Source organism: Miscanthus floridulus, chromosome 14, assembly GCF_019320115.1.
Source record: "Miscanthus floridulus cultivar M001 chromosome 14, ASM1932011v1, whole genome shotgun sequence".
Classification (NCBI taxonomy): Eukaryota; Viridiplantae; Streptophyta; class Magnoliopsida; order Poales; family Poaceae; genus Miscanthus; species Miscanthus floridulus.
Window position 1 is genome coordinate 15,675,291 of NC_089593.1, and position 17,530 is coordinate 15,692,820.

General features: G+C 44.4%; 1 protein-coding gene across 1 annotated transcript; it reads right to left on the reverse strand.

The window, feature by feature from the left end:
* Positions 1 to 4,708: 4,708 nt before the first annotated feature.
* LOC136505278 (probable purple acid phosphatase 20) lies at positions 4,709 to 7,545 on the reverse strand. Its single transcript, XM_066500427.1, has 3 exons — positions 7,292 to 7,545; positions 5,844 to 6,135; positions 4,709 to 5,727 (listed from the first exon to the last, which is right to left on the reverse strand). Exons 1-3 carry the CDS (start codon positions 7,517 to 7,519, stop codon positions 4,844 to 4,846), a joined length of 1,404 nt encoding a protein of 467 aa, XP_066356524.1. The 5' UTR covers positions 7,520 to 7,545; the 3' UTR covers positions 4,709 to 4,843.
* Positions 7,546 to 17,530: the final 9,985 nt, after the last annotated feature.

Below are 17,530 nucleotides of genomic sequence, written 5' to 3' on the forward strand. Positions count from 1 at the left end.
CATCGAGTTCCGCATACGTTGAAGCCCGAACAAACTGCCCCGGGTATCCCCGTGGCAGGCTATCGGTGATCAAACATCGACACATTTGTATCGAACAAAAAAAATCAATATCGACAAACAATATATTTAATTATATCTGTATCTATTCCATTTCTCTTTCTCAACCCTTCTTTCTATTATGTACAAACTTGAAAAGACCCTGGCACATGTAGAGGGGGTTGAATAGGCCTGTTTAAAATCAAACTAAATCACAGTGATCGGTATAGGTGTGTCACTATAGGACTTTCACGTGGTACTGCCGTGACGCGCCCGTGACGCGGCAGTGCTGGGTGAAACTACGGTGGTGCCGCGTGCAGAGTAACTAGTGTACACAAGTCAAATCTGTGCAATGAAAAGTAGATCAAATAAATTACTGATATTCTTGAGGTAGTATAAAGCCTATTCAACCACTTGAAAAAGATCGAAAGTTTACGCACAAGTAGATCGGGACCAAATCCTAGAATCACCAACAAAAACAAATCGAGCACAATACAAAGCAAGAAACACGCGAGGCAAGGTATTTATCCCATGGTTCAGCTCGCCACCAAGGCATGCCTACCTCGACGTTGTTGAGCAAGCCATCAATGCTTGGATTTCGTAAACCCTATCCTCTTCTCAAGTCAAGAGCACAAGTCTCTTGATTTGGAGTTTCTTACTAGATGATGGGGTGATTACAAACATCTCGAAAGTGCCCACAAGAGTTGGAAGCTTTGGCGGGCAACGCCTAACCGGGGCCCTTGCTCTAAGAGTAACAAACACAATCCATCAGCTTGAACGCGAACCAAGTGCTCTAAGAGATGAAGCTTAGGTTGACAAGCTCTCTAATTGAGTTTTGACGCTCAATCTCTCAAGGAATCTCAAGGGAACCAAAGGGAGAGAGGGGAGAGCCTTCAGTGGAGTTGAAGATATTTGTCTGAAGGTTGGTGAGAGTTCTGGTCGAGATAGCCGTTGGGAGGAAGAAGAAGAGGTATAAATACCTCCCGTTTCCCAACTAGCCGTTAAGTCACGACATGCTGTGATATGTGCGGCACGCAGTGCCACTCTAGCTACAATAGCAAAGGGTAGGAGTTAGGTACTTGGATGGCTTGGCTTGGTTTGAGGATTTGTATGGTGGGTATTTTGAGCACTTGGTTACGCATTAAAGCTTATGCATTGTATCTCTCTTTATAGTGCGGCATTTCCTATACTCAATTTCAAAACAAAAAGAATTTAAATGCCTGCTTTAAGTATAGCACCGCATCCTTTTATGATTGAGGGCTCCACCATTGTAAATGTTATCCTCATAAACATATCACCTACTTGTCAACTCGATAAATCTCATTAGTCCTTTAGTTATGTGGTCATTATCACCAAAACCCACATTAGAGCTTGATTGCACTTACAAAAATACATTACTGAATCTTGTGGGTGCACCATTTTCTTGAATAATGCGTTCATAATCTTATATCTCCTGTTGTGCTTGTGCAGGAGAAGAAGCATTTCCTGAAGTATATGGGTGCGCAGATGGACTTGGTTGAAGACATGTTTGGGAAATATTCATTGCGATGCATATTGTACTTCTTCTCAATGTTATGCTCCAATGTTTCAAACTCTTCTGGTGTTTCAATGTAGTTAATGCAGTAGTCAAACTCCTCTGCAAATTCTTTGTGGTTCTTTATTAGCCAACCAAACTTCTCGCATGCTTTGTTGAACACATGGAACTTGCAACATCTATGTGTCAAAAAAAAGAATACTTGAGCTATTACAACTTTCATTGCCTTGTCCATCATGATGTTCATTGATGCCATTGCTTCCTTCAGTGTCTGCAATACCCACACAAATGTTTCAATTGTTTTATCTGGAAGAAAAGCACAGGCAATTATGATGCTTTGTATGCCTTGATTGCACAGAAGAAAGTGGCACTCACACCCTCTCATGGCAAAAGGTTGAAGAAGGGTGAGAATAGAGAACACACACAAGCACGACTCTAAAACTCTAAATATGTGTGGCAACTGAACTGCCTTTGCTTTATTGCACAGACTAGTTTATACACATAATTCTATTACCTCTACAAGGTACACTAGAGTATTGTGAGTACGCCAACTACTTGTACTAGTAGTACATGGCCAATCTCAGCCTATCTACTACTACATGGTTCATGTATGCCACTACAATATTGGCCTACTGCCAAACTTCTAATAGTATAAGCTTGCAACTTCTGCTAGTGTTGCGTCCATGTCTTTGTATCTAAGCACCGCTCTTAAGTGGGTACTCATGTTCCTTAGTGTTGAATGTAAGTTTCCCGGACATCATTTGTTATACGGTTGATTTACCAACTACTTTGTATATTTTTCTATTCATTGTTATATTTTTCATCTTTGCATTGGTACCTTCATATGTGTTCGACATATGTTTTGTCAAAACCTTTATATGTTTGGCTTGAAAATTGACACATTCATCTCTTCATGTACATATGTATATGCATAGCGACACACACAGATCTAAGTTAGTTTTCCATATATTAATAATAATAACATGAGTCTTGGTCTAAGACTGAAAAAAGAAGGAAGAGAGTGAAAGAGAGAGATAGCAAATGAGTGGGAGGCTAAGCGTCCCTTCAACATGCATTTGTCCCCCTTTTTATTCAGAAGGTGAGAGGTGGTTATTTTCATATACTCTCTTGGTGGGGTTTATAATTACAAATGAGCCCCCATAATTTACAAGCATGCTCTAAATGCTTACACTTATGCATCTCGAACCAATAATTGGGCCTTTTCTCTTAGGTCCCAAACATATGATGCACCCAAACAATTAGTAAATAATTTATAACCATTATAAAAGATTTTTTGGAAACTTTTATAATTATCATCATAGATAATTTAGATTCAGGATACTTTATATTGTTGTTAATGATATAGTGCAATTGGTTAATTTAGATATAGATTTATGTGTTACTCTATGTTATTTGTCATAATAGTGCCACATCTCCACATCCTCTCTTTATTTTGGACCAGGCCCAATGACCACCCCTCCCTATATCTTCTCCTAACGCCCCCTCCCCCTCCCCCATGACAAATTAGAGCCACCCCTCTACCTTCTCCTCGGCCCCCATGGTTGACCTCGCCTCATCGTCTTCTTCCTTCTCCACCAAAACCGAGATCCCTTGAGTTGCAGTTCCGTATTGCCTCTATACCCTCCTCACTACCATATACCTGCTTTTTATATGTGGTTAGAGATGATTTGTTCCTCTACTCAAGTGTGCAACCGCCTCGGCCAGAAACATGGCCCGCCTCTAAAAGTCATTTTCTACAAAATAAAAATTGGTTGTACAAAAATATCTCCAGAATGCAATCAAAATATATGTGCCTACTGGGAATTTAAGTATAAATCCAAGACTTATGGTTCATATGAGTCTCTCCTACCATCCCACCACACAATCACTTCTGATAAGTGAACGATCTTATGCTTCTGTACCAACTTTAGTGAATCTTGTAGTGAAGATTTGGGCCTTTAAATGATTTTGAATAAAAAAAAGTTTGAACTAGAAAATTTTATATATCGAGCACTACAACTTTGATATTGGACTCATGTTCATTCGAGACAGTTTGAAAAAAAATAAAATTTTGAATTTAAAAATAAAATCCTTTAAAGCATTATTTTGGGACACTAGACTATTAAATGAAAACTCATCAATTTCAAAGTTGTAGGTCTCTTTGATATATACATCTTTGGTACAATGTTTGTCTCCATTGGACTTAACTTGAAAAGGTGTTGATTTTTTTATAGTGCACATATTTGTCTATGTTGCCACTAGCTAGAAATGCCCTCTGTTTGTAGAGTTGACCTGTAACACCAACCGCCAAGTTAGAGATTTTAGCTGCCCCTAAAACTACCATCAATGTGGTGTTGTACAAGAATTGATCACCAAAACAAAATAAGTTTGACTTAAAATAAATCCAAATGTAATTATATTTCTGATGGGGGAAGCATATGATTAGTTTTTTTCTTAAAGAACATTGTACTTCGTTCTTTTTTTCTCTTTACTAAAGAATGCTAGTTATTTCAAGATTTAGCGATAAAAATCTCTTAAAGATGCGCATAAAATGGGGTTTGTGCGTGTGCATTAGGGACAAGTGTGTATCGATGTATGTGGTTCTCAATGTTTGTATTGTGTTTTGGGGGAAAAGGAAAAGAAAATTTAGACAGCGTCTCGATACATTATTACATTTTATTTGAAGCCCCAACGACACTTGAACCTAGGCTTCTGGCTCAGCTTCAAATACCGGAAGTCCAAAAATGTCCAAAAATATAAGGGGCTGTTTGGATCCTTTTATTTGGAGGAATTGAAATCTACTTAATAAACTAGGCTATTTGGCTTAGAATTTGACATTCCACCACTTTCCAAAGTTCACAGGTAAGCCTATCTCAAATTCATAGGATGAGAGATGAAAATTGATTCTATAAATCACAATTCTATATTTCTACTTTGCAACTTATAACACGATCTTCAACTCGCTCCTCTACAGTAGAAATATAACACATAAGTATTTCTCTCGTATAGCCAACAATAATATACAAATATAATCGATATATAACTATATTAGCTTAATTAATATGTGTCTAAATTATGATTATTAAAATGAATTTAATTCAAGGATACAAACGGTTATTCTTTATGGGGCCACTCTCGGTGTCACAATATATTCCGTTACCGTTTCCAACCAAACACAATCGAAGTATGAATATTTACATTACACAACCAATTTATGAATATATTTTTTCGGGGAACAACAGTTTATAAATTCAATCTCCTTGTCGTCGTGCGTCACATCTTCTTCTTCTTGCTTCTGTTACAAGCCGGGTTGGCCGCGAGGCTGTTGATCCACACCTGATCGGCGACGACCGGCTCGTCGTCATCGTTGCGGTGCCACGTCCACAGCGCGTGCGTGGCGTTCACCACCTCGAGCCGGCCGTGCCCGAAGCTGGCCTCCCGGAACGCCGAGATCGTCGGCTGCGGGTCGATGTACTTGTCCGCCAGCCCCTCCCGGTTGCCGCCGTCACCGATGGTGACGTACACGGGCGCGCAGGGATCCTCCTTGCCGGCGTAGACGCGCTCGAACCTCTCGTACGCGTGGACGTGGCCCGCGAACACGGCGTCGACGCGCGCGCCGTACAGCAGCGCCTCCATGGCGTCCCGCATGGCGTCGCCCTCCCCCTGGTGCGCCTCGTTGCTGTTGTACCACGGCGCGTGCACCAGCGCGAGCACGAACGCCGGCCTGCCACTCCTGCGGTCGAGCGCCGCGAGGTCGGCGCGGAGCCAGCGGAGCTGCGCGCTGCCGGCGCCGTAGTCGGTGTAGGAGCCGAGCATGAGGACGTGCACGGCGCCGCCGGCGACGTCGAAGGAGTAGTAGAGGTTGTCGCCCGACGGCGGCGCTGCGGCGGCGTAGTCGTACGGCATGCGCCACCGCGCGTTGTATGCCTTGAACGGCGTGGGCTCGACCAGCGGCAGCTTCTCGACCTCGTGGTTGCCCTGCGTCACCATCCACGGCCGCGCGCTGGCCAGCGGCTCCACGAGGCGGCCGTACGAGTCCCACCGCGACTGGACGAAGTCGGCGTAGGACAGGTCGCCCGGGAGCAGGAGCATGTCGTAGTCGGCGGCGGCGATGTGCTTCAGCGTGGAAGCCGTCCACCCCGTCTGACCGAGGTCACCTGCAACATATAGCGACGCCATTGCCGTGTCCATCAAATCACGCCATGATCGATCGAGCACTCGAGCCCAGCTGCGGCGGCACATGCACAAAATGTACAAGATTATGGGCATTTACCGATGATGACGAATTTGAAGGGGAGGGTGGCCGGCGGCGTCCGGAAGGAGAGCTCCCACGACGGGCTGGCGCTGCAGCGGTAGTAGTAGGTGGTGCTGGGCTGGAGCGGGCCGATGACGGCGTCGTGGATGTTGCCGGAGTGGTAGAGCACGTAGGAGTAGGTCGTCGTGTTTCCGGTCGCGGAGAAGGGGTATTGGCCGGACGACGTGCCGTAGTCGACCGTCGCCGGCGCGTCGTCGTCGGTGATCCATGATACCCGCACCTTGTCAGGCCCTACCATTGATATGTGCACCTGGAGTTTCCAAGGAAAAGTGTTCAAATTCTTTGCGTTTTGCTATGACTGACGGGGAAAACGTAGGAAAGAAACAGGTGTGACTCATGATTGTGACGACCGCAGCAGAGCATTAGCTCTGATGGTCGATCGATGCATTGCCCTATCACTATCAGTAACACTAACCTAAAGCTGATTGTCATGCGTCGCCCATGATTAGTCACAATCACAAGAAACAGCAAGGCAGATAAGCGGAACCCAACCGGCACGACGTGCGTCGTCAGGGACGATGACACGGGGGCGCTGCGCGGGGGATGAATCCGAAAGGAGCTTCTTGTCTCTCGTCTTCTCTTCTCCCCTGTCTCTGTCAGTGGTGCGGTCACTGTCTCACTCAACCCCCGGCCCGTTCTTGATGCTAACTACTAAACAGACGCAAATCATCAGGTCAAGCTCTTTCCCAGCCCCAGCTGTGTGAACACGTACATATTTATTCAGCTATATTTGTTCCTGCTCCCTAGGAATCCAACCAAGAAACCTTATGTAAAATAAAAAAATCCAACCAAAAATGTCGTGACAGGCACCACAATTCCTTCCTACCTTCAACTTCCCTCGTACAAGTATTATACTACTGGACGTACATACTTTATAAGCCGATGGTGAACGACAGAAACGCCACGCTGTATCACATGACGAAGACGAAGGACGCTCGTGGGGCCACGCAGGAATGCAGGATGCTTTCTTTGATTCTTTCTTTCTGGTCGGAGTTTGACTCACTGAATGCGGTCGCAAACAGACAATCCCTTGTGTGCTAATCCTAATCGATCCAGTGTTGTCTAGCTAATCGATCGAGTTGGACAGCAAAAAGAAACCACCCCATCGACAACGTACATGGTCACCATATGCAAGTAAGTAATTGCACTCGCACGGCGGATCATCAGTGTTCAGTAGCACAAATGGATCGGAGCAAACTTGCTGCAACAAGTGAAGCGAGGTCGCTGCACGAACGCAGGTTCAGTAGTGCCCAATGACATGGCAGCATTCAGAATTCAGAACCTGGTGGTGGTCAGCAGTGGGTTTTCGGGCTTTCCGCTAGCTCGGCGAAACACAGGCGGCCAGGGCACTGGAACCGCCGAAGCACATCTTGCTTGAGAGCAGAGCGACACAGAGGAAGGCGTACCTGCTGCGGCGTCTGGCCGTCGGCGTCGTCGTCCCGGGGCAGCGACAGCGTGGCCCTGGGCGGCGGCCGAACGTACGGCGACGTCACGGCGACGGACGCGGGCAGCGCGGAGGAGGCCAGGACGAGGAGCGCCAGCGCCGCCATGCTCCTGCTTCTTGCCATGGCGGCCACTGGCACAACAACTTGTTGCTCTCGGTGTTTCCTGAATCTAAGGCGGCTTTGGAGCATGCAAGCGGAAATGGAAAGTGGAGGGGAATGGCTGGCCGGCATTTATAAGAACAGCACACGAGGTCATCCAGCATCCAGCTGCCTGGATGGATGTATATGATCACAAATCAATGAGGTACGAAGAGTGAACGGACAACCATTTCGTCCGGCGTCTCAGGCACGAATCTGTCGTTCGCATATGCCGTTTTTTTTTGTCAACCATACTAGTAGGTGACTTGTTTGTTTTGCTAATTAATGTTTTGGGCGTCTGAACAAGAAACAGGGAGAGGAGGCAGAGAAGCTTTTGTTGACTGCTTGAGTGTAGCAAGAGGGAACTGCCAAACTGGGGCTGAGGGAGGGCCGTGTTTCTTCTCGGTGGGCGGCGGTTTTTGTTCCAGCCGACTAGAACAACGCCGCTGATGTCAGTCACGTGTGGGTGGCTCGGCCTCGGCTGGCGGGAGATGGACCAGCCACATCAGCTTGACCAGGTAGTATATACGTACTACCACTACCAGGTACGGTGTCCACCTTTGACGAAACCTAGTCCACATTGGCATACCTTTTTGGCCATGTTCTGCAGGACTTATTGCTGCTACGGCTGATTTATAGAACTGATTTATTGTGAGAGAAAAACATTGTTTTTATGACTGAAAAATAGAATTGATTTTGGCTAATAAGCTCTAGCCAACGGTACCAAATTGCCTCGTTTGAAGAATGTCCGTGAAGGGCATTGAATGGCTGTTTATCTATGGCTAAGTCCCATGTATTTTTTTTAGACCATGGGATGAAGGCACAACTAACGGCCTCCTTCTACGCTAATATTAGTTGTTACTATTAACTAGTTTGGTCTAACTAATGAAATAGTTATTAGTGACATATGTTTTTACCAACTAAAAGAAGCTTAGTGAGTAATTGTTAGCTTTATGGTCTAAATAGGGCCTTAGTTTTTTTTTTTTGTGTGTGTGTGAATAGAGATTATTGTTTCTGCCGACTAGAAGGTCAGTGACGTCTGTCACGTGTCACCGCTCGCGGAAGATCGGCCAGCAACAATTGCTTGACCAGGTACGAGGCACACGTGGCCAGTGTCCACGTCAAAACCTAGTCCACTTTGGCATCACCATGCAATTGCCTCCTTTCGAGAACATTTGTTTGAATGTAGTTGGATTTGCATTGATCTATATGTGTTGGGATAGATTGGAGCGAAAGTTGAACTAAATTTTACCCTAATCCAACCCAACGCATGTGGATTAAAGTGAATTCGATAACATACAAACAAAGCCTAAATGATTTTTTTGTTAGCGCTATTGCTAAGTTTTTTTAGTACAGGTCTTTTTGGCCGACATCCATCTATTAGCTACGTAATGCAGTATTTTTATAGTAATAACTATATATATCAATATCAATCAATCAATCTACTCCCTCGGTCTCAAAAAGAGTCATTCTCGCTTCTCAAAAAGCCAACAACTTTTAACTTAGACCAAATATATTTAAAAAATATTAATATTTATGATACAATCAATCAATCTACTCCATCTGTCCCTAAAAAGAGTCATTCTCACTTTCAAAAAGTCAACAACTTTTAACTTTAACCAAATATATTTAATAAAATATTAATATTTATGGTACATAATTAATATTATTATGTAGATCATTGAATATATTTTTATAATAAACTTATTTGGAGATATAAATATTGCATGTATTTTCTATAAACCTAATTAAAGTTAAGAAAGTTTGACCAACACGATTTTGGTAGCAACTCTTTTTTAGGGACGGAGAGAGTAGCCCGAACGTCAACGACATATTAGCTGGATGATTATTCTTGACATTTATCACTTCCGTTCATCAATCGACAGCACGGCGGATGCATCACCACGATTTGGTTGTTTGGCTCGCTGTGAATTGGACGCCAACACTTTCCCATTCTGATCTGCATTTGCTGCACGACAGCAGGGAATTATCCATGTGCCAAACTAATTATCAATGATTGAACAATAATTATTAAATAAAAATAAAAATGTTACCGTAGCCAAATTTCTAAAATTCACGAACTACACACCCTAAATTCTTTAAGTGTTATCTTGTCGTACGTAGCAGACACATGCAACAAGAGATTTTCGAAAGCTAGCAGGCTAGCTAGGTGGTACCAGAAGATCTCATCGCGAAAATGGAAAATCTTTTGGCATCCGACGTCATCTCGATCTGTTAAAGCGGCACAGCTTGCCTCTTCATGCCAGGGGATGAAAGTTTTCTATTTTCCACGTCAACTTCTTTAGATAAAGGAAAATTTTATCTCGGTATATAACTTAACCACAGCATTCTAGAGAAAAGCTAATAATTAAGAAGATGCCAACAAACAGCACAAGTTTCTTGCCACATACAACAAACGAAAATTTGCCACTAGGATTGAAGTCTAGAGCAACTCCAAGAACCACTCTATATTCTTTCTTATTGGTAGGAATAGAGATTTTAGTGAAAAAAAAAACTCTTCAACAACCTTTTTTAATTAGATCTCTAGATATTGATATTCTCTATTTCAGATTTTTCGCTAGCCAAAGATGGAGAGCAAAATTTGCACTCTAGAGTATGCACAAGATATAGAAAAGCTATTGAATGGTGAAAAGATATAGAGAATGATTTTTATTGAAATGATTCTCTAAATAATGATTTAGAGAGTGGGTTTAAAAAAAGACTCTTGGAGATACTGAATAATAGTATCTTCATCCTATAAAATATGCAATTCTAGATTGGATCCATGTCAAAGTAACTTATGTTTGACGTTCTGAATTATGAAAACAATATCAATATTTTAAGATTATAAATAGGTATATTAAAAAAATATATCATAAAATCTATTACAAGGATTTATATATTTTTATATAGACTTAGTTAAGATTAAGATTATTTTTTACACAAATAAAATCAAGATAGTTTGGCTGAGGGAGTGATAGATATCGATTTTTTTTAATTTTAACACTTTTTGGAAATTAATTTTAAATCTAACACGGTAGGTTTTTTTTAAACTAATACTTTTGGCCACGCTTATTGCCCTGCGCGCGGCCAAATACCTGTGCCGCGCCATATATGGTGGCGCGACAAAGGTCTGACGTGGCGACGATCGGAATCGCGATCGTTGACCTGGCAGGGCTCTGCCGCGCCACCGATCTTGGTGCGGTAGGGCCAAATAAATATGCGAGCGAGCCCCCCTCCCCCACCCGCATGCACCCCTGCCTGCCGCCGCGTCCTCCGCCAGCCGCACAGCGCCCCACCGCCGACAGCCGCTAGCCGCACGCGCCCACCGCCAGCGCCTGGCCACTCCCGCTGCGCTGCGCCCGCGCCGACCGCGCCACGAACGCCGGCGCGTCAAGGCCGCCCGCTCCTAAGGCACCTCCCTCTCGATTCCATGTTTTAGGATAATTAGTGGTTTAGGATAATTAGTAATATAGGATAGTTAGGGTTTTATGATTGTTATTGATTTGTGATAGTTAGTGATTTAGGATAGTTAGTGATTTATGATAGTTAGGTTAGTGAATTTGTTTGTGATTTACGTAGGTAGTTTTTAGGTTTGAGGTTAGGATTTTGGGTTTAGGGGTTGATTAGGTATTTATTATTTAGTTTATAGTTAGTTATTTAGTTAGGGATTTTGGGTATAGATACTAGTTTACAAATGTCGGTACTTACTAGTACGTGATACGTCGATTTTGATGACTTCATAAAGTTTCGTCAAATGCTTATATTCCTAGTGAAGTTGTTTATGTTACTAGTGCGTGATATGTCTGTTAATTTTACTTTAAATATATACATGTGCTTTCATATTGCATAACAAGTAATTTAAATTTTGCAATGCTACATAATGTTAATTTGAATTTTGTTAATTTGAATACTCTAACGCTTTGTTTATCAATTTGTAACAGGATGGCCCCTCCTACGCAGCACCCGTTGTACCCCATTCTTGAGGTGGAGTACGACGACCAGCACCGAGCACACATCTTGAGTGACAACGACGCAGAGGTAGCCTTACCTACTTTGAGGCCCCGCACACACACCAGGGCGCACCAGTGGGACGAGCGTTATGCGTCGTACATACGGCGTGCCGACTTCCTCGAGCTTGTTCGTGTAGTCAACCACGGTCTTCCGCCCCTTGACCCAGCACTACTTACTGCAGCTATAGACAGGTGCGAGTGCATTCTTTGTACATAAACTTTCTTGTAACAAATTTAAGGCAACTAATAGTCGTTCTTTTCTTATAACAGGTGGAGGCCTGAGACCCACACGTTCCACCTACCTTGTGGCGAGATGACCTTGACCATGCACGATGTGAAGGCTATTTTTGGCCTTCGGTTGGGGGGACTTCCAGTGACAGGGATAGTTGACAACGATCACTGGAGGGAGCTGGTGGCTCAGTTTACTGGCTTTCTTCCACTGGACGACAAGGCTTCCAAGAAAAATAAGTGAGAAATTGAAGCCTATTTAATACTTGCATTGCTTTCCTGCAGCCACCGGGTCTCATTTTCTTTGGTAAATTTTAGGAAAACTTCTGGTGTTTTATCGTCCTGGATCACGAAGCACTTTGATTACTTGGACCCATAGGCCGAGGAGGCTCAGATCGACAGGTTCACTCGAGTGTGGCTCTGGCACTTTCTTGGTACTTTCCTCTTCCCAGACGCCTCGGGCAACACCATCAGCTAGATCTTCCTTGACATACTACCCTAGTTGTGGGAGAATATAGCAGCATACAACTGGGACAGCGCAGTTCTGGCATGGACGTATCGACAGCTATGCGTTGCCTACCGTCGCACCTCAGGGTATGTGAACCATGGAGGTTGCTCGTACCTACTCCAGGTTTGGTGTTGGGAATGATGGCCCGTTGGGAGGCCACTTAGTACTGGTTTATCGGTAAGTACTTCAGTTCATTATATTCTTTGATATAGTTACATATTATGAGTTTATTAATGGCTAATTCATTATCGTGTTCAATGCAGCAATGGAACGGCCAGGATACACTCCCTACAGCTCTGTTTATCTAGACGGAATCAGAGTTAGTTAGAGGGAATGTGAGGCGTAAGTACAGGGAGTACACGGACGGTCTCGATGTCCTGACACAGCATCAGGTTACACTCTCTTTACTATCATACCTATGTCTTGTTCGATGTACACTATATCACAACCTAACTCAATTATAAAATTTTAGGTGCATTGGTGTCCTTGGGATGCTCCAGAGCTCCAGTACTATCTCAGTCCTGTCACTAGGGACGAGTCAGACGAGTATCGCTACGACGTCCCTCTTATTTTCTTCCATGTGGTCGAGATTCACTTGCCCATCAGGGTCTGCAGACAGTTTGGAAGAATGACAGGTTGTCCACCACCGCTTTACTCCACCAACCAAGGATTGCATGGGTGTGTTATCGATTAATAACAAAGCTACAATTCAGAGGTGTGTGTTGTACAACTAACATCGTTTTGTTGTAGGTATGACCGCAGGAAGAGGTACAAGACCAAGGATTAGCATGTGACACACAGCGCGCACATCCATTTGTGGCAAAATAGGGTACGACATCCGGTCCATGCGGGTCCTCCACACGACCAACACACCTTCAATGAGTACCTGCAGTGGCTTCACAGTCTACGAGGACACATATCAATCCCCCATACATTGAGGAGGCGATTGACGAGGACTCGGAGGAAGATGTCATCGAAGATGTATACGACGTTACCACTAGGGAGGACACACAGCTACAGAGAGCCCCGCTTCAAAGATATGTGGTAAGATACTTGAATGGTACAATTTGTTATCCTTTTGGTATTAAGTATGTGTACTAAAACTATCCAACCATGTTTCTATACCCAGGCGATACAATTGTCAAGGTTGTCCAACGAAGCAGCGTTTCGGCTTCACAAGTCTAGAGGGTAGGGGCCAGGCGTTCTCGCGGCTTTTGTGGAGGTAACCATAAACTTGTCCGTTCTGAAAATGTTTCTTTAGTGTATATGCGTTTGGGAAATGCACTAACTTTAACGTCTATTTATGCAGAAGGTGAAGAAGAGCTGCAGGAAGCTAGCTCAGAAGCTGAGCTGCATGGGCACTTCTTATGAGGAACCGCCACTCCCGGCGCGGTCGGGTGGCACGTCTTCAGCCTCTTTGAGGACACCACCCGGCTCTTCTCAGCCGATGACAGGTGCCACTTCCGCGGTGCGTACACCACCACATCATAGCACTGGGAAGGACCCTACAACTGAGGACGACGAGGACGATGACGATGACCCCCCAGGCTTCCGTAGACAGCACGACCAGTGGGATGATTGGCCGCAGGACAAGATCGGCATGTCTCAGCTAGGTGGCGCCCCGCTTGGTACCCAAGGAGCCTCACAGGTACTAACAAAGGCAGTTTATTTAAATACGTATGCTCCATGAACTAACAATCATAAAGAATTATAAATAATCGTACGTATCATATACTTGCAGGGTATGAGCCATACGCACCGTCGACGCGACCATACCGACGTTGGCTACACTCCCAACGTGTTGCCAACAAATCCGAAGAGACAGAGGCGTCCGAGGGATCCTTACACTCCTGGATCTTAGTTTGTTAGGTCAAACGAATATTGGCGTCCGAAACTTGTGGGGTTATTTGGTTATGTTATGTCAAACCAATGAAAATGTTATGTGGCAGCTTGTCAACTTGCGCACGGACTTCATTTATTTGCTTCATATTCGTTTCTATGCGTCGCGGTGGCACTGCCGGTGAGATTAAGTAACAACTAGTTAGGGAACCGGCAGTCCCGCCGTATCTCGACGTTGGTGGCCAGCGTCTTACGTGAGGGGTCGAGGAAGCCGGGGTCCATGGTCGCGTCGCCGCTGATCCTACAATATGGGGTCAAAAAGCCCAAGAAATTAGTTCCCTTAAAAAAATATTTGTTTCAATCCAATCCAATTTTTCGTAATCGATTAGTTAATATGGTGGTTAACCATATTATGAAAGACGAAAAAATCATTGTCTTATCAAATTCTCTATTCGGCCGTGAAACTAATTCAACAAAAGACAGAAACAAATCCACTATTGATTTTACGTCAAGCAATACTTAGAATAACTCCCACTATCGGCGCGACGCATTTCGATTAAACCGTCCCGGTACTGCCGGGCGGGCGGTGGGCGTGGCGGATAGGCGGGCTTGCTACTCGGGCAGGTGGGACTGGCCATGGGGTTTTATTCGGCCCTGCCATGCCATGGATCAAGGCGCGTCACTGCCGCGCCAAGGTCGATGGCGTGGCAGGCCCTGCCCCGTCAGCGTTCAGCGATTCCGGTTGTCGCCACGTCAGTCCTCTGCCGCGCCACCATGTATGGCGCGGCATAGGCATTTGGCCGCGCCAGGGCAATAGGCACGGCCAAAAGTGTTAGTTTTAAAAAAACCGACCGTGTTAGATTTAAAATTAGTTTCCAAAAAGTGTTAAAATTAAAAAAAATTCTAGATATCCAACCATGAAGATGAAAAAGAGCATAGGGCTTGGTATGGCGGCTATCACGAGTACCCTTCTCTTTCTATCTTTTCTGCTACCGGCCGCCATTAAAAAAACTTGTTTGAGCTGATAGCCAACTGCCGGGAGACAGAGGCAAAGAAAGGAACAAGGGCAACATTGGGCCGAGCCGAGTGGCAAAACATAATGTGGCAATTGGGTCGTAGCACTCGATTTCATGAACAAAACCAGATACACACTGTATATAAGTACAGGAAGTCAAATTTCACATATAGCTACAAGTAAGTGTAATATCAATAGACAATGCTTAATATATAACGTACTTAGTATAACGAATATAACCTTAGATAACAAACAGCGGAAAGACAACTCCGATCTTCGGGTGAAGACTCCAATTCCATAGGGACGACTGACTGGTTGATCACAAGCCTAATTTCTACAAACTCTAGCAATCTGGTACTCATCCGGGATTTTTATCCAAATATTTAAAAAATAAAACAAGCGTAAGTACATGTCGTAACAAATATAACATGGGGTTCATGAGGCTCAAAAGGCTGACCCTGGTTTAACTGCGATTATCTTTTAATGAGTCACAATTTTAACAATTAGTGGCATCAAGTTTATTCACAAGCCCATAAACACATGATCAGGTAAACATGAATAATGAATAGCAGAAACAAGGAGGAGGGTTGTGTTAGGCATGGCGAGCCAATGTAAAAACTTAGCCACTTTAATGGAGATGAAACCCGAAAGAAAATTATTGGGGCGTAACCCTCTTAGTGACGCGCCATATCGGAACCCGGGTATGGTGTTAAATGGGCAAGGGCCGGGTCATCACCCCTGTGACGTGTCGTGTCATGATCTGGGCATGGTGTCAAGTGAGCAAGGATCAGGTCGTCGCTTCCTTAGTGGCGCGCTACATTGGCGCCCGGATGTAGTGAAAAATGAGCAAGGGTCTTCGCATCTGAGTCGACGGGTGCAAAGGGTAAGAAAGCTAGTCGAACCAACTAGGATCCATTTAGGTAGTTAGAATGTAGGGTCACTTATAGGTAAGTTAAGAGAATTAGTTGATACCGCGACTAGGAGGCGTGTAAATATATTATGTGTTCAAGAGACTAAATGGAAGGGTCAGAAGGCGAAGGAGGTGGACAATACAGGTTTCAAGCTTTGGTACACAGGGACAGTCATGAATAGAAATGGAGTAGGAGTTTTGATTGATAAGAGCCTCAAGAATGGTGTGGTGGGAGTGAGAAGGCAAGGAGATAGGATTATCTTAGTCAAGCTTGTCGTTGGTGATATGGTCTTGAACGTAATTAGTGCGTATGCCCCCCAAGTAGGCCTCGATGAGAGTGCTAAGAGACAGTTCTAGGAAGACTTAGATGGCCTGGTTAGAGCTATACCTAGTAGTGAGAAGCTTTTTATAGGAGGAAATCTTAATGGGCATGTAGGTACTACAAGCGCAGGTTTCAAGGTAGTTCATGAAGGTTTTGGGTATGGTAGTAGGAATCAGGAGGGAGAGGAAGTTCTGGACTTCGCGGTAGCTTTTGACCTGATGATAGCCAACACTTTCTTTAGAAAGAGAGAATCTCATCTAGTGACCTTCAGTAGCGGACAACACAGTAGCCACATTGACTTTGTCCTCGCAAGAAGAAAGGACAAACGAGCATGCTTGGATTGCAAGGTGATACCAGGGGAGTGTGTTGTTTCTCAACATAAGCTTTTGGTGGCAGATTTCCATTTTCAGGTGCGTGCCCGTAGGGATAAACAAGCTAAGATTGAAAAAACAAAGTGGTGGAAACTGAAAGGAGAGGCGTCAGAGGTATTCAGGGAAAGGGTTATCAAAGAGGGCTCTTGGAAGGAAGAAGACGACATAAACAACATGTGGGAGAAGATGGCAACCAACATTTGGAAGGTGGCCTCAGAGGTGTGTGGAGTAACCAAAGGAAGTGGAGGCGAGGCTAAAGATACTTGGTGGTGGAACGAGGAAGTCCAAAGGGCTATTAAGGAGAAGAAAGAATGCTATAGACGCTTGTACCATGATAGGAGTGTGGACAACATAGAGAAGTTCAAGGTGACAAAGAAGACTGCAAAGCGAGCTGTAAGTGTGGCAAAGGGTAGAGTGTACGAGGATCTTTACCAACATTTGAGTACGAAGGAAGGAGAGAAGGACATTTATAGGATGGCTAGGGTTCGTGAGAGAAAGACACGGGACTTCAACCAAGTTAAGTGCATTAAGGATGAAAGGGAGCATCTCTTGGTGAAGGAGGATGAGATCCGACATCGATGGCCAGAGTATTTTGACAAATTGTTCAATGGTGAGAATAAGGACATAACATTTCAGTTGGATGACTCTTTTGATGACACCAATAGGCGCTTTATGCGGAGAATCCAAGAATCTGAGATTAGAGAGGCGTTGAAAAGGATGAAAGGAGGTAAGGCGTTGGGACCGGATGGTATCCCAATCGAGGTGTGGAGATGCCTCGGGGACATAGCTATAGTATGGCTAACCAAGTTGTTCAACCATATTTTTTGATCAAACAAGATGCCTGATGAGTGGAGGA